Source organism: Megalops cyprinoides, chromosome 6 (assembly GCF_013368585.1).
Source record: "Megalops cyprinoides isolate fMegCyp1 chromosome 6, fMegCyp1.pri, whole genome shotgun sequence".
Classification (NCBI taxonomy): domain Eukaryota; kingdom Metazoa; phylum Chordata; class Actinopteri; order Elopiformes; family Megalopidae; genus Megalops; species Megalops cyprinoides.
This window is the reverse complement of record NC_050588.1, coordinates 2,754,943-2,781,103: the sequence shown is the minus strand read 5'-3', so window position 1 is coordinate 2,781,103 and position 26,161 is coordinate 2,754,943. Positions and strand designations below refer to the sequence as shown.

Sequence of the window (26,161 nt, the reverse complement as noted above, 5' to 3'; positions counted from 1 at the left end):
TGGAAACAAATAATGATAACAGTTACACATTTTATGTGTTTATAGAGTTTGACATTCACTTTAGGTATTCAGGTAATTTGCTGAAGCATACCAAAATTGCCATAGGTGGGATTCTATCTGTAGCCTTGTTCATTTCTGAAACCTCTACACAGTACATTAACTGTATTCATGTCATTAATGGCAATCAGATGTCCTCATAGTCTTCTTTGACCACTTTGGAACGACTAAAGCATTGACTGATCTGCACTCCACTGAATGCCTATGTTATCTGTCCCTGTTCCCACCCTATTCGCCATGGTGCTTTGCAGTGACATCCTAGGCCTGAAAGTGATGGGTGAGCTGGTGCTGACATCCTACACAGTGTGCTTACAGCTGGCTGGTCTGAGCAAGAGGCAGATGCGGCTGTGCTTGTGCAGTCCTAACGTGACAGCCTCTGCCGTGCAGGGCATCCAGGTGGACCTCCATGAGTGCCAGCACCAGCTCCGTGACCAGCGCTGGAACTGCTCCTCGCTGGAGAGCCATGGCAAGCTGCCACTTCACAGTGCCATACTCAACCATGGTGAGTGGGACAGGGGACAGTATTGATATTGCCAACAGCAGCTGCAGTCTGTTGGAAATAGTCTGGAGGGGTTTGGCCATTGGAAATGTAGCTCTTTAACCAATAAGGGCAGCAGCAAGTGTAGCAGCACCCATGTGCCACCAGTAGTTGAGAGGTGTGAGTGCATGGCTGTTTGGGGTTTACAGTCATGGCAGGAGGATGTCATAGAAGCATAGCAGGAGTTGTAAGAGATGTGACAGGACAAGTTTTTTGATTGGAGCATGCTGTGCCCTAACTGAAGGGTCCATATGTCTATCAGGATTTCAGTAAAGTGCGTTCTCGCTGTTACTGCTGGCACTGGGCGTGACCCACTCTTGTTGCGTTGGCCTGCAGCCTGGGGAAGCTGCATGGCTGCGGGTGTCAGGCAAAGCATCGCCTGGATGACGAGAAGATCCGCCTCAAGCTCAGGCAGCTGCAGCTCCAGACTTTGCAGAAGGGCGGCAGGGCTCAAGTGGGACAGGGACACCAAGCTGAAATCATCCCCCATCACTGTGCTGGGCTGCCTTTGGATACGCACTTCAGCCACCCCTCCGCCCTCCTTGTCCCCCTCTTGGCAGGTGCCCCCTCTCTGCAGTGCACCTTGGAGTGGGGGGGGGGGGGGGGGGCTGCAGCCATGATGACCGTTTCGATGAACGCTTCTCCCAGGACTGGCTGGACCCCCGGGGATATGGATTCACAACAACCGTGTGGGCTGACAGGTGAGAGCTCACACCTGTACCTCTGGCCTGTGAGTAATAACGATGTTAAGGAAACAGCATGTACTATGGTAAATACTATTATTGGCCACTCATATGTCAACTTTGATCAAATGCTACGTGGAAATAAACTATAAAGATGCACACATAAATAGCCAAAACTGTTAATGACTTATTAGTGTGAAGCTTTTGGAGTTTAGGTATCAGCTGTGCTTACTTGGAAGATTTTATCTTTGTACTCAAAACTGGGAAAAAAACACAACTATACACATGGAAATTAGCTATGTGATTTTTATGTTTTTTATGTGCCCAGGTAGTCACTGCTGATGCCAAGAAGCTGTGTACCTCACACCAATAAATCATCATTCAGTTTCTATTTACAACCTCTATTGCTGTAGTAGTTTTGAGCACTTTGATATTCTGCATTACTATGCTACTTATAGGAATCACATCATATGTAGTAGTAGTTCAGTCATTTAAAGCTCTTGTTCCAAGTGCAGACTGACCCCTCAACCCAGGTTCAAACCCTGCCATGTCATCTGCTGTCAATGACTGGGAGCCTACACAAATTCATTCGGAGTGAATGTCGGCCAGGGCTCCAGCATCACGCCACCATCTACACCCTGCAACTTGCCCAGGAGTGCTCAGATGACATTGAGGACATGTACCCATTTGCCATCTGCTTCCTGGTGCACTATGGGACTTGTAGTCTGAAAATAGTTGTGGTTGGCCTGTTTGTGCATCAGATGATTGCATTTGCCATGTTTTGATTTTCCACAAACCTGCAAAAGTTGTCTTGATGAGACAAGTTTACTGTGTAATTGGCAATTACAAAAAGTTGAACACAAGAGGAAAAGTAAAAAAATAGATGGAATGTAAAAATAATCTGAATTATCTGAGTGGGCAAAATTTAAATCCAGAGGTTATGAACATTGTTGACAATGCAATGTGCTCTAACTCTACAGTACAGTAAGGTATGAAAGAATTTTCTAGAAATTCCAGAAACTGACTGAATGAGACATGTTCCATTCTTGGCATTACTAAGATGGGAACTGAAAAATTGTGAAAGATGAGCAGAACTTATTAACAAGTACAAAAAACTACAGAAACACCCTGTTTTTAAAAAACTGGTCATGTCAACGGATTGAATGGGAAATGACAAAAAGTGAAGGCAAGACTTTAAGGATTCCACGGATGCCAGAAGTTTTGACCTGAGGCAGACAAAATCAAATTTTGAGCTGTCAGCCAATCATAAAAGAACAGCAGCCATTGAGAAAAACAATGAACTCTAAGGCCTTTTGGCTTTCTTTACAGTTCTCATAACTTAACATAGTTTGGAAACTGAACCCTCAAAATGATAAAAATCTAAGGCCTCTGGGGATCCTTTCTTTCCTTGGTCAAATTAAATTTTCATATCTTACATACTAAAGAAACATGGATCCTGATGATACATGCCATTCCGGATATGAAGTACAACAGTGAAGCTCCAAATGCACTCAAAAGTCTGGACCTTTCAAATTGGCATGACATAGTGGTCAGATAAGCCAAGTGCTGTGCTAAACCATCTGTTTCATTAGGAGAGTGAATTTTTGGGCGGTACACTTTCAATTATGTAATATCCCTTCATTGGCACAGAAGGACAAAGATAGAATTAAGATTATTATAAACTGACTTGACATGATTGTGGCTTTGAACAAAATTAGGTTGTATGTTAGTGTTAATGGCCAGAGTTTTGACCAATCATAGGTGGTAACGGACAACATGAGGAGGAAGTGTGAGTGCCATGGTGCGTTGGGCAGCTGTCGGCTCAAGACCTGCTGGCACAAGACTCCCGAGTTCTGCCTTGTGGGCTCCGTCCTGCAGGTGAAGTTTATGTCTGTAATCTTCATTGATTTGCAGAACAAGAACAGCGGTGCCTTCAACCTGTAGGGAAAAAAAGGATGCAATTCTGATCTCCGTGGAAAAGTCTTCTTTATTTACGGGAACGGCAGTCGTCAGAAATACGTGAAAACGCACTCTACATACAGAGCTTTGGTCAGGATAGACAATAATTAGCGTACATGTGGTGAAATACAGGAGGTCTGGTAATTAGATTATCTTTCCTAGCAAGAACAGTTCTCAATCACCCATCACCGGTTTCTTTAGAAGTATCAATTGCCGCAATGGCTAGCTGCGGCCAAAGTGACAATTGAAGACTGTGAGCAGAACTGTGGTTACAATAAGGCCATCTAGACAAATGAATACAGGTATTTTGCATACCTTAAGTGTGAGGATTTGTGCTCTCTTATGCTGCATTGAGTGAGCTGATTTAGGGATTTGGACCAAAATCTTACAGTCCCCCCCTTTGATGCTTATATGCCATAAAGCATCAACCATTCCAGGTATTCCAGTGGCGGTGCTGTCCTGCCTTAGGTTGTCATGCTTTGCACAGACAATCTTACCCGTCATTGGACCAACACCTCTTTCCACTGGAACACTCTGAGCACCACATCCTCGGGCCCGATGAAGCTTTATTACAACCACAGACCGACCACAGACAGACCACCCTTATTCAATTATCTACTTTTAACCAGGATAGAAGACTAGAGAGAGAACTACTCCAGCCAAGGAGACTCCTTAAGAATGTTATTGGAAAACAACAGATTTGGTGTAGGAGTGAAAAGCAGATTATTTCCTGGATCAGAGATAAAAGTCACACTGGTAATTCAAAATCAAATTCAGGAATGGTTTCTTCTGGTTTGACATACATGGTTTGCTGAGACACATTGACATTGACGGGAAGTGGTAATTTCCTATTGACCAAGATGAGCTGGGTGCAATACAAAATGAAGTGGAATTAACAGGACAGAATTGCAACCAGTTGCTCCAAGTACACCATCCATGAACCCCAATAATTTCCACCTTAAAGGGGCTCCTGTTGGATGAGGAGTTTGGAGCTCCTCTGCAGACTGGTCCATAGATGAACTGGTGGCTACTGCACTATGGTATTTCAGGAGTGCCGTTGTCAGGAGGTCCTTGTACATTTCTGTCACTCTTTCTCCCTGGCACTGCTCATCAACATCTGGAGACCATGCCGTCAGGTTCACCGGTACTGGAACATGGACCCACTGGATGTTGTTGATCAGGACCCCGGGATACGGTCTCGTCAGCATGCCGGACCGGGGAGCTAGTTGTTGCTCTGGACCTTCTGCAGCACCACGGCAATGGGTAGAATTAACATCAGGACAGTGCGCCACATCTCCTTTTTTGTTGTTGTTGTTTTGTGTTGTTGGGATCTGAAAAACACATGCAAGAAGAAATAATCTCCATTCACCCCCCCCCCCCCCCTTGTCCCCACATGGGCATGACATTTGACAAACATAACTAGACAAAACAGACAAACTAACATAACATTTTATCATGTCATCTGATTTCTTGTATGGTTTCAGCTGGTCCGCATGAGACCATTTCCTTGTGGATTGTCCAACTTTTGCCTTGTCCACCTCCTTTAGACCAACAATCTCCTCTGAAGTGACCTATTTTGCCCAACAGTGCCTCCTAATGTGCCCCGGTTTACTTTGCCCCGGCCTTTTGTTTGTGGGGTTACAGATACGAGAGTTATACACTTTTGTCATTTTCCTGACTATCTCTGCATATAGCATGTTGGAGTCTATATGTAATATGAGGGCGTTGCGCATGTATACATCACACTGTGCTATCAGAGCTGATTTGAACATTGGATCCTACTGTGTGATATCAGGTATGCCACCGTAAGATAGGAAAGCATCCAAAAGCCTAGATGAAAATGCTGCAGGGTGCTCCCCTTGTCTCATTGTAACCTCTGTTATTTTCTCCCAGTTGACGACTCTTGCCCCCAAGACCTCAAGCAATGCCTCCTTCCTCTCTCTATCATTAGCAGTTTTCATCTGCACCTTTTCTGGGAGGGCCATTGCCAGTGCATGTGGGAGACACATAGTCAGGACCACACAAGCATCTGAATCTGTTAAGCTATGCAAATCAATATATTGTTCCAAACTGGCTAGAAATTCTAAAGGATCACACTGAGATAGATGAAACTTCCCAATACTCTTAACTAATGATTCTAACTCCGCGGGGGTGAGAACCCTAACAGTGGTAGTGGTGACGGCGCTATCTTCCTCACCTGGGTGAGCGGTAGTAGTGGAATGGATTGGCTCCATGGGCAACCTAACTGTGTGGTCAGAGTAATGATCATAACTGTCTTGCAACTGAGAGGTTTTCTCCCAAAAATCATCATTTCTTTTATTTCTGCTCTGAAAATCTAGTGATGACCCTGTAATATTGTTTCTAGGCATTGCAGAATTTGCTGGGCTACAACTGTCTTGTTCAACTGAACTCTCAGTCACATTTTTCATTATAAACTGACATGCTGCTTTTGCTTGTTGTAAGTCAACAGATAGTCTTTCAACAGATGACTTAAGCATGTAAATGTCAGTTTTAAGTTCTGCAATTTCTTGTTTCAACTGTACTCTTTCCTCCTTCAAAATAGTTTCACCTGCCTGGTAATTTTTCATAGTCATTATACTTTCACCAATTCATGAGTGAAGCACTTTGTTTTTAGTTTCAAGTGCTTCTTTCTCTGACTCCACATTCTCTAACCTTTTTTTTGTTAGTTTGTATGAGGCAAAAATCACATGAAGCGCATTAGCAACCCTTCCTTTCTTGTTTTTAGGCATTTTGGGATAATTTTCGAACTGGGACACAGCCCTCTCATAGGGCTCATCCATGATGTTCTCAATCCCATTGAAGATTCCGCATGAACCGTGCTTAGCAATATATTTAACAATTAAATCTTCCATTATGTATGAAGTTGTAAGAATTTCGTAGGCCAGTCACAGTCAGGCCCTTCTGATGACTATTATGTTATCTAGTAACTTTAAGATACCTGTAAGTCTAATTATTCACAGCTCCAGTGCTTCGGACGCAAATGAATATAATTTCCACACTAAAAACAATGCTAACAAGTTTAAAACTCTGCCACGGTATGTCGGACAAAAACCACACTACTTCGGGTAATACTTTTAAACTTCACAGAGCTGCAGTGCGTCAGGCTTGCAACAACACTTAAGTTTCAGTTGCTTACTGAAGAAACTTACTTAGAAACTTACACTATGGAATCACTGCCCCAGTGCTTTGGGCCCAGCAAATTACCATGGTCCAGTTACTTTAGGGCCATTCAAACACCTTAAACTATAATCACTGCCTCAGTACTTCGACCACAGTAGATTAACAAGATCCAGTTACTTTAGGATCTTATAGGCACTTTGTTTCAGTTACGTTAGAAATTTAATTCCGAAACAACTCTGTCCCCACAGGACTTTAGAATTACTTTGGAATGTTTTACAGAATCGTAAGGAATTAGCCTGCGACTCCTCCTGCTCATATTTAAATAAAGATGAAAACCAAGAATTGTCCCTGTCCTTAAAACTCCTTTCTAGGTTTTTTTTTAAACAAGGGGGTCCCCTAAATAAAACCAGCAGCATAAAAGAAAAAAATCACGTTTCTTACCTCAGTCCCCGGGGTTTTTTCTTTTGAATCCCTCCTGGCTGGCTTGCCAGTTGTAAGGAAAAACAAGGTGCAATTTCGATCTTCACGGAAAAGTCTTCTTTATTAATGGGAACAGCAGTCATCAGAAATATGTGAAAACGCACTCTGGGTTCAGCAGAGTCAATCTGAACTCCGAACATTCATTTGAAAGCATTCTTTATACTGATACAGAGCTTTGATCAGGATAGACAATAATTAGCGTACATGTGGTGAAATACAGGAGGTCTGGTAATTAGATTATCTTTCCTAGCAAGAACAGTTCTCAATCACCCATCAACGGTTTCTTGTGACAATTGAAATCTGTGAGTAGAACTGTGGTTACAATAAGGCCATCTAGACAAATGCATACAGGTATTTTGCATACCTTAAGTGTGAGGATTTGTGCTCTCTTATGCTGCATTGAATGAGCTTAGGGATTTGGACTAAAATCTTACAAACCCTAGGGCCCAGGCTGCGGGGGGTGTCAGGATGAATCCCACAGGGCAGCATCGCAGTGGCATCTCCTGGGAGTTGTTTTGCTTCGAGAAGTCACCTGACTTCTGTGAGTGGGAGCCAGCGGTTGACTCACAGGGCACGCATGGCCGCATCCACAACAAAACGAGTCCGCATGCGGATGGCTGCATCTCACTGCGCTGCGACCGTGGCCACGATGCGCTGAGGCACACGCACAGCGAGCACTGCCACTGTCGCTTCCACTGGTACTGCTATGTGCTGTGCAACAAGTGCCGCGTCACTGAGTGGCTCAGTGTCTGCAAGTTACTTCCCCGCTCACAGGAGGGTCTACAAGCACCGCAGTCAGGCCTCCACCCCCTCCAGGTGTTAGCCAGTTTTCCTCTGCTCCTTTGTTTACAGGCTTTTCCTCCAGATTCAGCCCTTCATCTGAGATGAGCTTTCTCTCTTTCCGGCTGGTGCAGAAAAGTGAAAAAAGCCAAGTCGTTGAGTCGAAACCTCATTCACTTTCAGCCTGAAGACAAAGGACAGCAGCAAGAATAAATCTGATAAAAATAGCTGCTACTACAATGCACACATGTACACACTGTAGTGTATATCTTTGTAAACTTTTATTAGCACAGACATTTCTAGTTGTTGTCACACTTCTCTCTCTGTGAAGAGGTGCTTATTCCTGTATTTTACCACCTTGAGCTTACACCAAAAAAGACCCTTGTGAAGTGTTCTGATGTTGAGCGCAGCTTTGTGATTGGGTCAGATGTTTGTTTTTCACTTTTAATGTAATGTGAATCTTTGAAGGGCAAAAGTATGTTGTGCAGTGTCCTTTCCTATTTGCCTATCTGGGTTTTAAACTTGACGTTTTGTGTTTAGATGGATGATGAGAGAGCTGCCCCTTCAGTGCACAGCCACGTCTCAGGATAATTTGGGGTTATTCTGAAAAATGCTCACTGAGGCTCAGGATTCATCAGTCTTGAGAGTTCACACTTGTGGTGCATGGTTTATTAGAGTTCACACTGTCATGATGAGACTAAAAACATGGTGTGGTGCATGGTTTATTAGAATTCATACTGTTACAATGGGCCAAAAAGCACATCAGGTTCAACATCTCAGTTTAATTGAACTACTTACTGAACTCACATGAATTGCTAGGGCTCTGGTCTGGCTTTCAAGTCAATGGTTGATTTTATGAGAAGCTTACAGTCCTAAGCAGAGTATGACGCATTTCCATCGCTGACAGGCTGAAGGAGGTAAAGACTGGAAGATGTTTCAGTACATGTTACGATGACAGAGTGAGGCTTGTACACCCAATAATGGGCAGAGCTATCATATTCATTCAGTGGCCAGGTGATGTGAACCAATCACAGTGTTCTGCTTTGGAGAAACAAACATTTGACAGCAGAAGAACTGAAGCCTTCATCCAAGGGTAACAGCCCACTTTTTCTTATTTATGTTATCATCTTCTCTTGCACAAAGGGTGGGGTGGAGAAAAAGAAGCAGCAAGAAAAGAGGGTGTCAGAGTGAGAGGCTGTTCCTGTTTTGATTTGAATCTCCCAATTTCTTTTTTATTTCTCTCTGTTGTGCTCTGGAGCAGCTGTGAAAGGAAGTTACCTGCTGTCATCTTCTTCATGTTTGACACACAGAGATAGCAAAGCCAAAGATCTCTCCCTCCTTCTCTTACCAACCTTTTCTGATCATCTTTCTCTATCCCTGTCCTCATACATCACACTGCTTCCCCTGACATCTGGTGACACACTACTACCAGCACAACAGGAGCCATCCTGTGAGTAAGTCGACAAGCGGAGGGAAGGATTCGTGCCATGATGTGTCATGATAGACAAATGGATGCAAAGAAAGAAATTGTTAGAAATATAAATATATAGAATGTAGATATAATAGAATATAATGTAGATATAATAGAATGTACAAATCTGATAGTACTGTGTCTTCAAACAGACCTTGCTCTCAGCTGAGAACTGCCTCATTGTGGAACTGGAACTGACACATCCTGTCCCCGTACTGTCGCTATACTTGCTGTATGCACTTTTATAAGTCGCTTTGGATAAAAGTGTCTGCTAAATAAATAAAGGTAAATGTAAATGTAAATATGGAAATATGTATCAAGGTGCTGTCACTATCAGAGAAAGACAAACATTCCATTAGCATTAATATAACGAGCACCTACACTGGGGTCCAAAAATTTTTTCTGAAAACCCACAATATTTTTGCTGCATATTCCATCAGACATTGGGAAAGTCATATTTATGTCAATGTCAATTTCAGCTTCATCTTCTGTGACCATGTTCCAACCTTGTTAGGTTTATATAGGCTTCAGTATGAGTGTTCAATTAGGGGGCAGGGCAACGTTCAATCAGGCCTAATTGAAGTGATGGTCATTTTTGTTCACTTGTCTGCACTCAATAAGTATGTAGGTACCTTTTAAAATTAAGTTAATGTCATGGAATTGTCAGTTTGTTTGGCAGAATTAACATCATACAATTATTAAAATGTTGGAATTAAGGGTAGTCATCGGGCAATCATGTGCCAACCACATAAAGAGATGTTCTGAAAATGTTTATAGTTGCCAAAACATGTAACTGTTTTCGCCACACCATAAATTAGGTTCGAGTGATAAAACTAATAGCTACATGGACACATCCACACTTAACCACAAAATGCCCAGGTGTCCCAATAACTTTGGACACTAGTGTATATACAAGAGCACTTTGCACAGGGTGGGACATCTCAACCACAATCATCTGTGTCTGTCTGCACATATGTGAAAGAGATAGAGAGAGAAGGGGAAAAGGGGAGACAGTGACAAGGAGTGGGGAAAACGAACATCAACTGCAATGTGATCTGTACAAAATAAACATCTGATAAACATCAGCCAATCCATCTGTCCTAGTCCATCATCATTTTAACCTCTGATGTGGGACTAGCTAACTCACACACTGTCAGTCTTGCTGGGACAGTTAATCTGTCTTGTCTGTCTGATCATTTTAAAAATATTAAACTGGCATTTGTGAAGGGACCAATTTTAATCAATTTCTGTGGGGTGATATAGATATAGGCCAATTTTAAAGTACCCCCTACACTGCAAATACACTTTCATTTTAACTTACGTACAGTTGTGATTATCCAGTCTTTTTATCCAGTCAATCTTTAGCGCTCAGGTTGTTCCCAGTTTCTTTACCCTGGTTAGCATTTCTTGAGCTATTACTTACTGTTAACTTACCCCCTTTCATTATTTGCTATTTGATGTTGGTAACATATAGCTATCCGACAAGAACAAATGCGAAACGCGCCAGCAGACATGTCCACTTTAGAAATTTGGGATGAAATGAATCACATCTATTTGTCGATGTGGCGACGTTTGCTGCTGATTAGTCCCTACGGTTCCATATTCATGAGGATTATTATCGCGAGATGATACAATTTTCTGTCTGTCAATGCAGTACCCTGTTGGAAATATCGCGAGACCCTCCTTGTGCGCTCTAATTCGGCTAGCTAGCTAGAGCTGTCGTTGCGAGGTGAGTGAAGATGGGGCGTTGATGAACATTAAAATAATTTATAAATACTGTGCTATATGTAAACATGTTGAACTTCTGAATATACAGATTGAGCTGCATTCTGTATTGGCGGGTTTGGAAGGAGGTGATAAGTAGCTGGCTAGCTAGTTGCTGTTGTGTGTGGCGTCGGAACGGATGAAAAAGGGGGTGGATTAGTGTGAAGACAGTGGTGTCTGCGGTAGGTAGCTACCTTGTAAACCGGATTTCAAACTACCTAGCTGTATGGCTAGCGCGCTGCGTTATGTGAGTGGTGAAATCGATAACATTTGAAAAAGATCTAGTCTGCTAGATTAGCATGTAACGTTAAAAGGTTGCTATGTGCGAAAACGAATCGATGATCACCTAGATAATTAGTTTCCGTTAAACAGCAATATATCGAAGGCTAGCTACCAAACTATGGTGCTTTTTACTTGCGGACTACCTAATGTCTTAGCTTACTGTCTGTTTAGCTGGATAATCAGCCAGCACGCTAGCCTGAAAAACATCCTACTGGAATGTGATACTCAGATAGGATGGGTAACATAATTACATAAGATGGGTAGCTTTAGCGATACTGAAATAACAGTAACGTTATGTATATACCGACACAGTTAGTTCGATTCGCAGATAAAAGGTGGAGAAAAATAAAATTCACGGACGATGGACACGAGATGTGTATGAGTCACTCATCTGAGAATTGACCGCTTCGTATACGCACGACTATCCCGTAATTGTCCCCTGTTTCGCATCAGGTTAAGGTTAGCTAACAGTTCTTCTTGAAATCTGACACAGCAAACTAAAGCTAACGTTATGTGATCTAAGTGACGAAATCATGAATTAGCTTGTTTGCACTCCGTGGACAGTGTATACAAACGTAATTATCAGTCACATTGTAAAAATTGATTGTGCTAAATATTAATACTACATCAATACTGTGGCAGGTGAAAGACAGACAGCATTCCAGTATCAAATGTAATTCTAACGTCGCTCCATTATTAAAGCAAATTTAATATTACTTGAATGTGACATGTAATGAAGAATCTCTTTTTTATTCGGTTAACTAAATTAATGGTGTTTATAACGCCATGTGATGCATATAAGTTGAAGAGCCTGGTCAGATTTGAACAGTAAGGCCCTTGCTCGTTCACGCACCTGCGGAATTGGTGGTGGGTATTCAGCACAGTCCTGCGAGTTTCACGTCTATTAGTGAACTCTAGTGAATTAGTGAAATATTTGGAAATACTTTCTGTTCTATCTTGTGTAGAAAATTCGCGGTCTTTGAGGCTGAGTCAGAAGCATCACTCAGTTTGAATTACGGAATTCCATAGCCGGCCACACGAAGCTTTAATCAGTCAGTCACCCTGGATGTTTGGGAAGTAATGCCAGGAGCTTCACATCCAAATATGGCCTGTTCAGTGATGCAGTTCCGTGGTTGGCTCGGCGCAGGGTCGCAGTTGCACTTGTTATACTTATTGATGGGCTGACAGAAAGGAAAGGAAAGAGAGACAGAGAAAAGGGAGAGAAAGAGTGGACTGACAGCCAGACCTGGTAATGTTCTCTTTAATGCATATATACTTCACAGTTCTTACTGTTTGAGATTTGAAAGTTTTTTTTTTTTATATTCTTGCAAATGTGTGACTTGGCAAAGAGTGCCTTCATATGCTAAAGATGAATTGGTTTTCTGGCTCTGTCGAATATTAGAATAACATGTTACTCAAGCTTTAAGATAACAAAGATTTTGTAAAGCTGAAACCACCCTTCCAAGTAGTCTAATTTTTGAGCGTATTCCTGTGTCTTTAGTCACTGTTGTCCTTGGCTGTCACACTGCATATGGCTAATAGAAGTGAATTAATGTTAGTGTATAGTTAGATGGAGTGGTTTAATGTTTTTGGTGTATGAGAAATTGAATGTACCTACCATGTTTTGAAGATTCAGAGGAGGTGTTCATTTGTACTGCAGCTAGGGTAAATGTTGCATAAACCTAGATAAAGAAGCTGTTTAATCAGACAGATCACACTGAGATGGCCTGACTGCGTAAGTGCATGGCTACTAGTTGTGTGAACTGGTGTGTAACAGAGTAATTCTGAAATGTGTTTATATGTGAGTGAGTGCACGCATGTCATTTCATGTGTGCGTTCTTGGGTGGGATGTGAAGGGGAAGATCGAACAGATTGTGATTCAGCTTGGAGCTCTGGCAGAATCAGAGTTCTGTGTGTGTGTGTGAGAGAGAGAGAGAGAGTGAGAGAAATGTTCCTGAGTTCGCTCATCAGTGATGCATGCAGGCGTCAAACTGTTGCCTTGTGAAAGTCTATGTGTATGTGTGTGGAAAAAGGTCTGTGATGGAGAAAAACATGGCATATTGATGTGGACCTTTATCAGCCTGAAAGACTGAAAGTATGGGGTCATGCAGAGAGATTTGTGCATTGTGATTAGCTGTTCAGAAGTGGCAGAGACTGTGGCCATTGTCCATTCTGAGGTTCACAGTCAGACTGCACACTCAGTCAGTATGCACACTGTTGTAAGATTGGTTGGACTAGGAATGTATCTATTTGTTGATGTATCGTGTTTCTATAAATGTTTCTATAAAAACAAAATATATACATCAGTGGTTATTGTATCACCTTTCATGCTACCGTGCAGTCAGCAAGTTGGTAACCTGCTTTGTAATAGCTTTATTCTCACTACTGAAGTTGTCTTTCTCTAGCTAATTTTCTAGATGATCTAATATTATTTACTAGTTTGTACATTAGAATAGATGTCTCAAGATTACATTCACATTATATGTTAGAAAAAAATTGCAAGTAGGAATCTTTGGTTTTCATGTACATCATGAATTAATCAAGCCACCATTTTTTCTGACCACAGTGCGTCAAAGGTTTGTAAATCACCACTGTTCACCTTAAGCCATAGTTTGTGCTTGATAGTCATATACCCTTATGTCTTTTCAGCAATGTTTGAGGTGCTTCATTGCCCACTTGCTCCTCTCTATGTTTATCTTTGAACCACTCTTCCTGCTTCAAGATGTCATATTCTAAAACAAACAGGAACAGGGTCCGAAAGTAACCTTTTGGTCCACTAGGCAGGGTGGCTGGTAAGTGAAAAAATTAATCAGTCAGATTTTTCACCAGCCAAAGTAATGTACTGCAGATCAAGCTAGAATCAACATTTTAACTAGGTCCTGCAAGGCACACACCTGTATGGTGGCAGGATTGTATATGATTAGGTAAAATATCTAGCGAGCAAGAAAACCTTACAACTGACAGCTATACCTCAGTAGTGTTTACTGCTACTACTAGATAGGTATAGCCACTACTACTAGCTAGCCAGACAGACATTATATACCTAAAGAATCAATGAAGTCAGAATCCAACTTACTCACACAGCCATTCAAAATCAGAGAGAGGTTCCCCTTTTTCCAATGCAATGTACTGTTCGGAACCTGGTTTACAAGATTTCACAACTAGAAAATGACACAGTGGCTAGCGACCCTGCAACTTTAACCCACAACAAAAAAATCTGCCCACATTTGTAGCCTGGCAGTTGTTAATTTCACACTATGCAAGAAATAGGACTGACACCATGGCACAAGGCTCTGAAACAGAGCCAATTAGCTGGGTGAAAGGAGTGTCACCACCAGCCATAATTATTGTAACTTTGCTTGTCTCTACTGCAGCCCTCAGCCTGCATCCAAATCTCAAGTTTGTTTGACGAGCAAGGGCCTGCTAAGAACCAGTGGTTTTTGCTGGGAGCTGCTGTCGATCCTGAATCCAAGCATTGCAGGAAAGGCACAGTGGCCATCATGGGGAACATATTCGGGAACCTCCTAAAGAGCCTGATTGGGAAGAAGGAGATGCGGATCCTGATGGTGGGGCTGGACGCAGCAGGGAAGACCACCATCCTGTACAAGCTGAAGCTGGGGGAGATCGTCACCACCATCCCTACTATTGGTACGCCATAAAAACACATCCATGTACAAGCATCTGATGGTAGCAAGCAGCATGAAAGGTGAATTGTGATGAACATAGCACTTGAACTTTGAGGATTTCTACCAAGATGGGGTTCATTTGTAAGTCTGTTTCAGATCTTAAGTCATTCAAACAAGATAATCTGCTGTCACAGGAGTTACAACCTTAGGGCACCCAATTCAGGGGCACTTTTCCCTGGATTGGACTTAGCATCTCCCTTCCTATTGTTGTGTAACTTTTTTGAATGCGAAGTTGTTGGGGAGCAACTCCGTGTACCCTTTCCAGTGTCTTTTTCTGTGTCGTTGAATTTGAGTGCTGTGCTTCTTCCCTGGCTCAGGGTTCAACGTGGAGACAGTGGAGTACAAGAACATCAGCTTCACCGTGTGGGACGTGGGCGGCCAGGACAAGATCCGGCCCCTCTGGAGGCACTACTTCCAGAACACACAGGGTGAGTCAGGCTCTCGAAATCCTCGGTGTGCACCTCTCACTGGAAAGCTTCTGATCCATTCAGCTGTTAATAAGGTTACACATATGACAGTTTGATTCATTTAGCTGGTAGTGAGGGTGGATGGATGAGATTCTGATCCGTTCAGCTGTTAATGAGGGTGAATGGATGAGAGTCCGTTTCATTTAGCTGTTAATGACGGTGAATGGATGAGAGTCCGATTCATTCAGCTGTTAATGAGGTTGAATTGATGAGAGTCTGATTCATACAGCTGTTAATGAGGGTGAATGGATTAGAGTCTGATTCATTTAGCTGTTAATGAGGGTGAATGGATTAGAGTCTGATTCGTTTAGCTGTTAATGAGGGTGAATGGATGAGAGTCTGATTCATACAGCTGTTAATGAGGGTGAGTGGATGAGAGTCTGATCCATTCATCTCTAGTTAGGGTGAATGAATGAAAGTCTGATCCGTTTGGCTCTAGTGAGGGTGAATGGATGTATGGAGCATTGGTATGCACCTGTGTGCGAGACGGTTTAGCTCGGTTACACCATTAAAAAGAACAACCAAGAAAGAAATAACAGCGCCATAAAAAATAATAAAAAAATATTTAGTTAAAAAATATTTCACGTGTTTACATTTTGCTGGAAGTTAAAGTATGAAATTAAAAATGTGAACAAGAATTACTATGGTGAATACCCAGAAGGTATATACAAAATTAGTGTGTATGACATTAATTCAAACAAATTGAAGTTATACTGAAGGCATAGTAAAGTTATATTTGGTGGGATCAGGCAGTCCACAGCATGTGAATGTCCTGTGACTGTCAGATGATGTTGGCAGTCAAGTACAGTGGTTTTACTCAATAATTAGTCTCTTGAAATATGCTGAAAGGAAGTTGTTTTAAGGATTACATTTAACAGGGCTTACCAGCTGTGGTCCACCAACAGTGGAGCTAATGGGTATCTAATGTAAGCAGATGCATTTGATCATTGTTTCCCAAAATAAAGTCTAGTTTTGTGCATTTGTGCTGGGTTATTTTGTAGCGGGAACTGCATACAATGGAACTGAAAGGTAACAGAGCCTTTTACTTCAGCATCAGGCTGAGTGAGTACTGGCTCCCGACGTCTTCTCTGTCCCCAGGCCTGATCTTCGTGGTGGACAGCAATGACCGAGAGAGGGTGAACGAGGCACGGGAGGAGCTCATGAGGATGCTGGCTGAGGATGAGCTGCGGGACGCTGTGCTTCTCGTCTTCGCCAACAAGCAGGCAGGAGAGCCCCTCCCCTACCGCCCCTCCCTCAACTGCTCCGTCCCTTCCTACCATCACTTCACCTCTCCCTGTGCTTGCCCTTTCCAATGTTTATTGCAGTTCCAAATGTAGATTCAGGGGGAGAATGTTTAGACTGTCCTCACGCAATCATCGAATCTGTCCCATCCTCAGGTGTAAAAAACCCACTTACCACTTCCTTCTTGTATCAGCTGTTCACGGCTTCCCTCTTCCACCCCATCCCCCCTTATATCTATTCCCTTTTATGATGTCCAAAGGGGGGGTCAACCTCTGCCCCTGGCAAGGTGCAACCCTTTCCCATGGACTCTAAACCAAAGATCTGTACCCCTGTGCCCTTAGCATCTGGAATGTCTTTTACTGTATTAAAGTTCAGACCCACTGAATAAATGTTTGCAGAGTCGTTATGTTCCAGTAAAGTTGCACATGCATTCAAAGCAAAAGTACTGTGCACAATACTGTACATCTTTCTGAATGACCAATAGGAAGTTAGTAAACTTGATTTGTGTGGCAAACATGGCTCATGTCTGTCTGCTGTCTCTCTCTCCCCCTCTAGGACCTGCCCAATGCCATGAATGCTGCTGAGATCACAGACAAGCTGGGCCTGCACTCCCTGCGCCACCGGAACTGGTACATCCAGGCCACCTGCGCCACCAGCGGGGATGGCCTCTACGAGGGCCTGGACTGGCTGGCCAACCAGCTCAAGAACAAGAAGTGAGGCGGCCCCACTGCAGGGGGCAGGGGCGGGACACTGGGGATTTGGGGGTGGGGTGGGTGGCGTCAATTTGTTGTATTTTCAAGGGTATGGGAGGGAGGATTGGGGGCTCAGGAGATCAGTGTGAATTTCCACCAACACACTCTCTCACACACACACACACAGCTCAACATCTCTCTCCACTCCTCTTCTGCTAAGATAGGTTTGCTTCTATATAGTTTCAGAAGGAAACAGGTGCCTCCAGAGGAAACCCATGGGCTTTTCTGTGTGGGGAACCTGCTGTCAAACAGTGCTGAGGCAGAAAAGCTTTGTGACTCGCCTAGATGTCTTGCTGTTTGTTTGCGTTCTCACTAATTGCTGCATAATTTGGTATCCCATGGTGTAACATAAAAGGCAAAACAGGAAAATCATTCATTTATTCATACCACATACCTCAAAACTAGAAGGCACTGAACAGAGGGGGAGGTTGGGGTTTCCCAAACTGGGGCCTACAACAGCCTACTGTCTCTTAATTGACACCAGGTTGACATTTACCAGGGGTAATTAAAAAAGTACTCATGATTTTCTTGATGAAATGCCTATTTTGTCTGTTTGCAACAGATGCTAGTGTGAAACCTTGGCTGTTGCCTTGGTTTTAGAATCAGCCAGGGTAAGTGACAATGTAGCTGTGAGTGTATGCAGAGTCCTGGGATGGTTCATCTTAAGCAGTATGGGACGTCCATGCCTATTTCCTTTGTGACCATGAAGTCAGGGTGAGTTTCCAGCACTACAGTCCAGAAAGGAAGATCAGAATACAAGTCTACAGGCACCTTTTTTTGTTTTGTATTGGCACCTTGAGGCATATCTGAAACTTTCACTACATGCAGAGATGAGTTCAGACATGTGATGATCTCAGTCATTATTAACAGAGCATAAAGACACTGCAGCAAAGACCCTGGTACAAGGCCAGGAAAACCCTGGTGCAGGGCAACTCGAGCATTTCAGTCAGCTGTTGTTTTGCTGCCAGTCATGTTTTGGAGTTCAGTAAGAAAGCAGTTTATGTGTTAACTGACACCCCCATAACCCCACCCCCGCTTTGTTTGTGTCAGCTGAAACAGAACTGTGTAAATACAAACCTCTCTACATATCTCTGGATTTAATGCAAACTGCTTCATGCAGACCTGCAAAAGTTCAAAGGTCACACATGGTAAAAAAAAAAAAGCTTCCAAATATAGTATGTACAGGCAGGAATAGTAGTGATATTAGTTTTTCTGGTGGAAGACCACTAAAACACCTGCAGTAAAGTCATTCCGACCTGTGACTCAAGGTAATCATTTTTCATTCCTGAACCAAAATCTCAGCTCAGTCAAGCCAGGATGAAACACAAGACTCAACAAACTCAGAAGAAAAATGTATCCATAAACTTTGTAGTGCTTTTTGTGCTACACTAATCTGTTCACAACAGCTGGACTAGAGATGTTTTCACTGAGATTGTATTATGATGTCATAATTGAGGGTCACAGACTACATTCTTTTTCTGTTTTACTGACTTTTCCTTTTATGGTTTTTGCACAGTTGTGGTCAGTTATGTCTGTGCAGAATACTGTTTCATAGTTTTGCCCCTGCTATGCCCCTGTATTTTCTAATCCAACAAGGTGTGTTGTGTAAGTGTTACCTACCAAAATGAAATAGGAAACCTAATCTTCAGATTTTGTATCAAAATAAAAGTATCTCTTGCCCCTTCCCCTTGACAAAGGATTGTGTCCCAACAACAAAAACAGTGCAGGAGATTGGGGGATGTATTGGATTGAAATGTGCGGATTGTTTTTTGTTCCTGAGTTGTACTGATGCAGTTTGTGTCTGGGTTCAGCAGGATTTATACACTTGGTGGGCAGAAGAAAAGGTATTTCACCATGGAAACTTCCCTGGTGAACCACACTCATGCTTGTATAGCTGCTCTCTCTGCCCCTTGTCTTGTTACTCAGGTTCTGCTTGTTTGCCTCAGGGTCATTCCATATCAAATCACCCAGAGGGTCCCAGGTCACCCTCTCAGATTCCCCTGAAAAAATTCACAGGTGCTCCTATACTAAACGTATGTAGAAATCTCAAATTTTAGGTCTGTATCTCTAATAGTTTGAAACTGCAGCCCTTTGAAATTTTAACTAATTTTATGCATTTTGCCAAACGAGCCTTTCGCTTCAACATCCGACATTCATAGCTCCATTGATATGGCATGTACAGCATTGAAACTTTAGAATTCAAAAATGTAATCAGATCTGGTATATCTTATGTACTTTTCCTCCTACAAGGCTCTGAAAATGGCTGAAATTCAAAACATAACAAAACAACACCCCCTGTGAGAGCTTCTCACTCAAACAGTATGCTAGATAAAGCACTCAGAGTTTTTTTTCCTGACATTTATGACATATTAGGCCTTGTGTATGCAGTAACCATATTTATTACTGTTATAGGAGTGTCAGGATAATTTTTTGAAATGTGCTTGACTTTCAAATTTCCTCAAAATTGCTTGTTTTCATGTCCTCATTTGACCATGTGGGCAGTTAACCATCATTTTCATATTTTCACCATGTATTCTTATATATCTGAAGATGATCTGACAAAAATTTGGTGTTGTTGCTGAGCTTCCATAAGTTTGGTATAGGAGCACCTGTGAATTTTTTCAGGGGAATCTGAGAGGGTGACCTGGGACCCTCTGGGTGATTTGATATGGAATGACTCCTCGTGGCTGAACACACTCATAGTGCTGAGCGTTCTCTGCCAGTTGGTGGGCATTGTGTGACCTAGCTGTGTCCAGGCAGATTGGTTTAGATCTGGCTGCACACACGGTGGACGTGTAGGGTTTGTGCTGCATGCTGTGTACTTGCTGTGGGTAGTGTACGTGAGGTTGTAGTGCATGCTGTCACTGCTTTCGTCTGTGATGCCAGGCATGACCTGCAGCATGCCATGGTTTTGTCGTGATTCCCAGAGAAGGGAATGTGGAGGAACATGTGGTAACCCCTTCAAGTTCAAACCAGTGACTGCCGCTCTATCTGCCTGCCACTCTGTCTGTCTCTCTGCCTGGCTGCCAGTCTGTCTGTATCTCTGTCTGTCTCTCTTTCGCTCTGTCTCTCAGTCTGTCTGGTCTTCCCGAGAGGCAAACTGTACCATATTCCACCTGCCCTTCCTCTGTCCTTGTGCATTAAAGGACAGCAAGAGTACTTCTCAGGAGAGAAGAGTGCAGAGAGGGTGGGTGATCTTGCACCCCACACATCAGACACCGTCTACATAGGCTATAGTCTATGTGGTGTGTATGTGGTGCATCCCACTTGAAATTCCCTCAAACCCTCAAGGTTTCAAAATTGTCATTTTACACCAGATTCTATGTAAATTTTAAGTTCTAATTGGATTGACTCATTAAATTCTAAGATCTATTTCTGTTCCCTCAGGAAAACAGACTCCGTTCAGGGCTTTGTGAGAATACAGCTGTAAAAACTAGAACAAATACATGTGATTGAGTGATTGACAGACAGGGTTTGGAAAACCACCCTAGGTGCATTTTGTAACATGCTAAAATGTTTAGTTGGACTGATGATGCTTCAGGGAACTAGCCCAATACCCAGCTGAAAATGAATTAGGAGTTATATATTAATTAGTTAATGATGTAATTTATTGCATTTGCACTGTATGTATGTATGTATTTATTTATTACATAAGGACCAGAAGGAAATACTGTACAGCTGTACTGTTGTTCTGCGGGTTTGATGTGTTTAACATGATGCATCGTCCATTTGTGGGCTGTGACTGGTGCTGCTGAAACTGTACATCACAGGAATTAAAAGCCTGATTTGTTTGGCATGCAGAACACCTAAACTCAAAAGGGTACAGGTACAGGAAGAGGAGCAATGGGGGGCCAAGCGGGTGACTCACAGGTATGAATAGATAAAGATGACATTCCCTCTGCGGTAGGACCCTGAAATTAAAAAAAAAAAAACATTTTATGTACATTGTACGTGTTTACTTTGATTGCATTTCTGCCAAACACATGCAAACCAGTAAGGATGAACTGACATAACACATAAATGCAAGTGTGTGGTATCCCACATCCAGTACCCAAAAATTAGCTTATTTGTTTTCAGGATATCCATTCTTCTGGGTCTATAAACAATAAATCAATTTATCAAACCTACTGTCCGATCATGTGCTGAAAACATGGCATCTATAGTGGAGCTAGTTTGTTTAGCAGTTTCATTTTGTGGCCTTACTGATAGTGTTGTAAAATTAGGTTTCTTTTATCATTAATTGTTTGCAGGCTGAATATTGGAGGATGGGAAGATGCAAGTCATTATTTAGCATTTTTATGGGGGCATTTGTTGTTCCAGAATGCATTATTGTTTTATTTGTTTATTTATTCAATTGTTTTCCTGTTTTATAAGTTTGTGTTTGTTCCTTAGTGCAAGGTCAATGTGCAAGGTTTCACTTTCTTTCCCATTGGCTCCTGTATTTTAAGAGTGTGCTTGAATATTTGGTTGTAGATTTGGTGTTCCAGGTCAAATTTTGATGCATAGACTGTCTGTGAAAAATATAACAATCATCAAGATGTAAGTCACTGATAATGAGTCACTCAGTAATGTGACAATGCTGTAGTAACAGTGGCAAAGCGTTTAGTTTCTGGAGTCACAGCTTGACTCTGTGGCTGTGTTTGAAAAATAAACCTGTTTTCTGTATGACCTGTCCCCTGGCTCCATCTGGCTTCTGTTGGGGGGCAACTTAGATCCCCTGTATGCATCACAGCAGCACCAAGCCTGGGCCTGGTGTGAGGTGTGCACTCTGCCAGTTGCACTGCTTCAGCCATTTCAGGTTGGGGAATATCCCACACATTGACTCAGATAATCACACCAGCCAAGTGCAAGCAACAGAATGAGCAAATACACACCGGACAGTGACAGACCTGGCAGCACTGAGTCTGCAGCAGTGAAGTACTCCTGAAGTGATACATCAGGGATTTGTGCAAAAGTGAAGAGGAGGGTATTAATCAATCAAAGTGTGTGTGTGTGTGTGTACATGTTTCTGAATGATATTAATGAGTGAAAATATCACAAAAAGGAGTGAGTGATCTGTGCTCGGTTAAGTGGCTGGGCCTACACCCTTGCTACTGTTATTATTAATGAAAGCTGAGTTTGAGGGAGTAGTGTGTCCTACTGATGGATTTAGGACGGACGTAAAGACTAGGTTTACAGAATGGCCAGTGTTGACCCCCTACTCTGGTCAGAGTAGATATGGGAAGGACATAAAATCATATCTGATTAGTAAGACCAATGCTATACCTGTGTAACATCTTTTTCTCACAGCATGTGATGTCACTGGGTTATTGAAACCTTGTTTGAAGACCTTAAGAGGAGGAAGCAGTCTCTCTTTGTATAGAGAGACTCTTGAGACACAGTGACAGGCTCATTTTTAGAGTATATAGTATAAGATTTGATCTAGCGAGTGTTCTGACATGCATACTTGGTTGCAGGAGCAGAGTGGGTAGAGGTTGAAAGCTAAGTGACTAAGCAACAAAATCATTTTGTGTACAAGTCAGAAGAAGTACATCTGTCACCAGCAGTGTATTTGAGTAATTAGTTGTACGTGGAGGAAAGAACAAGACAGTTGCATGGTAGCCATGTTTTTTCCATTTAACTTTTCCCTTGCAGTTTCGAAAAAATTTGGTGAAATGGTTATGCACCAAAGTTGACACTCTTTGTCCTGTGATGGACTGGTGTGCCATCCAGGGTGTGGTCAAGCTCACAGCACCCGCTGAACGAATAAGGAGGTCACTGACGCCTAGAGTTCAATCTCAGCCGAACCTTTCTCACTTGGAATATAGTGGCAGTTCTCTATTTGGCCAGAAGAGGTCTCCCTTTACCATTTGATCAGTAACACTTTTGACTTTTAGCTGATTTGTCCTTGCCTGGAATTGAATACTGTAAATGGAACTAAATAAGATATATAGGATATTTGTGTATATTACTTTTATGTACATGACTTTTTACGTCATGTACATAAAAGTCATGTTAATTTTTTTTTTTTTTTACGTTTCATAATATCCACAAAAGTTTCGATAAAGGTCCGTTCACAAGGGAATTACACCCACACAGTACTTGCATGATGTTATTGTGACTGCAATAATGTTGGTTGTGTAAGATGTGAGGAACTTTACATTACATTACATTCATTTAGCAGATGCTCTTATACCGACTTCCAGCACAAGAGAACAGAAGTGTATCCATCCACTTTAAATGAGCAACAGAGTCAGACCAAGCTAACAACACTCTCAGACCAGTGAGTGTGAGCATAGCACAATTCAAGCCCTACCGCAAGTTAACTTATGGTAACCTGAAACTAGACAATGCACCTGAATGCATCTAAAGTAATTAGATTTGAAGATAAATGTTAACAGTGATAAAAGAGCTCAAAGACCGATAGAGTTATGGATTGAATACTGGCTTGCAAAAAAAGCAAACAAAAATATTGAATATTGGCATTCTTGAACAAAGAGAAAACAAATGAGATGAAAGAGTAGTAAAGGTGCTGGTTTGTAGCATGGTCATTGGAATGAGCAGAATCCACAGAGAATGCTTTGTTCTCAGTCATACTCCACTTCAGCTATCTGTTGGAAAAATGCTATGAAGATCAGAGTTCTGTCCTTTTTCCCTACAATACTCTACATTAATGATCATTAAAGTCTCTGTGCTGTCTCTGTGACATACTTTTCAGTGTACTAAACATATAACAGTAACTCTGAATCTATACATCTTTTCTTACTCCTTGAAAAAGAGCCCAGATCAGGGAGGTGTTATATTTTAGAGTATATTGCCATTCTTCTAATTCTTTTCTCAAAGGTTTGTCAACAGCTTACGCAAAACCATGCTTCTTGTACCCAAGGAAAATCTGTATGCTGCACACACCCACAAAAACCACTTCAGCCTCAAAGCTTCATCTTAAGCCTTGTTTTCAGACTGACTGGCAGGTTATTGGTCATATTTTCAAATCCTCAAGTTAATCTTTGTCTTTATGTCTTTATAATTTAGCTATAAAACATACAGACAGTTTGTTGTGGTTCAAACCAGAATTTTCTGGATAAAAAAAATCCCACTAGTGATCACTAGTATTCTCTGTGTCCTTCTAACTAATAAATAGATGGTTTTTTCATTATTGAAGTAAAAATGATTTCTCAGATAATTTACTATTTTGATTACTACTCAAACTATTAAATGAACTTTTTAATTTTTATATATTTTTTTAACATGACACTCTTGTGCTCTCGTGAAAGATGGACACTAAAAATGTTGTTGACATGTTTTGCTGTGACTATTTCTCAAAAAAACAAAATTCCATCTGCCATTTACTTCCTGTTGTGATCACAATCACATTCTCTTCAACAGGTCATTTACCTTTTTCCAAATACCAAGGTATAATGTCTGAGTAGTTCAGTGTTTGTCTCATCAATCACTGCCAAATGTTGACCTGACTCGCCAGACTAACTGGTTCCACAGAACCAGGTCTGTAATCAATCAAAAGGGTTATGTTTGCGTATGGTTCAGGTACCCAGTCAACAAGCAGAGATTATTTTGCTCTTTGTTTTGTCAAACTTGAATTTCTACTTCAGCACAATATGTGTGTGACTGCTTTTGTGCATTATTTGTCCTCAAGTATGTGAGTGTTGTGTTTATGCAAATGTGTTGTGTGTATGTGTGTGGATATGTGTGTTAGAGCATTTGTGTGTATTTGTGTATTTTTGTGTTTATTTAGGTGTGAAGGTGTTTCTCTGTATTGTTTGTATGTAGGTGTATTGTGTGTAAGTGTATGAAAATGTGTGTATCTGGGTGAAAGACACAAACACACAGTTCATAAATGTGTACATGTATTCATTCTGTTGTATTTTTGATTATGGCTACTCATTGTTATGGTTTTGTTCATCCTAGAGAGTGCATTACGAGACCGCATGTTTGCACACTGGGGTTCTTTTTTCCAGTGTTTACTCTGCTACATATACTGTATGCGTCCCTGATTAAATGTTTAATGGCAGAAAAGCACATCTTCCTTGGCTTCAATGATTCCATTCTAGACTAAGACAACACTGCCACTTCCACATTCATACTGACATAGCTCAAGAGGTGCACAAGACAGGAGTGGCCTGCTGAAAATTCTATTTTCATTTGGCATTGGTAACCAACCGACACAAAGGCTGTAATGGTGGCAGCCCTGTCACGTAAGTGTGAATGTACTATTGTCCAGGGAACATGGGCTTATCGTCACTTATTCTCAATGAATCTCTCCAGTTTACAGCTTCTTCTGTTTGTGAGCTGTATACACTCTGTTGGTTGTAGAAACTGAAAGGAAGATGTGGGAAGTCACAGAAAAGGCAGCCATTTATTAATACTTGGCTTATTGGAAGTCACTTATTATGTGACACACAGGTGAGAATGCGGAGTGCTTTCTTACTGTGGAGAGTTGTTGTTTGCAATCAGAAGTCAGCCCCTGCATGGACAATGCGCTCATTGTGATCTCTTGGTGCTTCAGCATCACAGACTGAGTGATTAACCAGTTGATGGTGCTGAGACACAATACTTCCCTTCAGAGCAAACAACCTCTGGTCTCGTGTTCTCAATGGCCAACTACTATCACTGGTATAAATACAGATATCAGAAAAGGACTGCCTCAAGGAAATCAGCACTCAAACGTACATAGACTGCGGTGATCTATTTGTGACTAGAGATTCTACTCTTATAATAAAGCTAAATGCTGAAAGGCATTTCCAGTCTCATAACTGTCATAGCTCTTTAATATTTTCTTGTTCTTCCGTTTTTACTTTATAAAGATATTGAGACAATTGCTCTGTCAGCTAGCTTAGCTGCGCTTTAAGACTGTACTACTAA

At 41.8% G+C, this 26,161-nt stretch overlaps 1 protein-coding gene and 1 pseudogene across 3 annotated transcripts; both read left to right on the top strand.

Annotated features, from left to right (window-relative positions):
• Positions 1 to 294: 294 nt before the first annotated feature.
• LOC118778871 lies at positions 295 to 8,829 on the top strand (annotated as a pseudogene).
• A 1,970-nt stretch (positions 8,830 to 10,799) lies between these two features.
• On the top strand, positions 10,800 to 19,296 carry LOC118778828 (ADP-ribosylation factor 3). Of its 3 annotated transcripts, none has more exons than XM_036530576.1 (5): positions 10,800 to 10,838; positions 14,530 to 14,803; positions 15,159 to 15,269; positions 16,407 to 16,531; positions 17,106 to 17,267. In XM_036530576.1, the coding sequence occupies exons 2-5, from the start codon at positions 14,656 to 14,658 to the stop codon at positions 17,265 to 17,267; spliced, it is 546 nt and encodes a 181-aa protein (XP_036386469.1). In that variant the 5' UTR covers positions 10,800 to 10,838; positions 14,530 to 14,655. The 3 variants fall into 3 exon arrangements, with proteins under 3 accessions (XP_036386469.1, XP_036386470.1, XP_036386471.1); XM_036530577.1 differs by lacking the exon at positions 10,800 to 10,838 and adding an exon at positions 10,849 to 11,055; XM_036530578.1 differs by lacking the exon at positions 10,800 to 10,838 and having other exon boundaries at positions 14,656 to 14,803; positions 17,106 to 19,296.
• Positions 19,297 to 26,161: the final 6,865 nt, after the last annotated feature.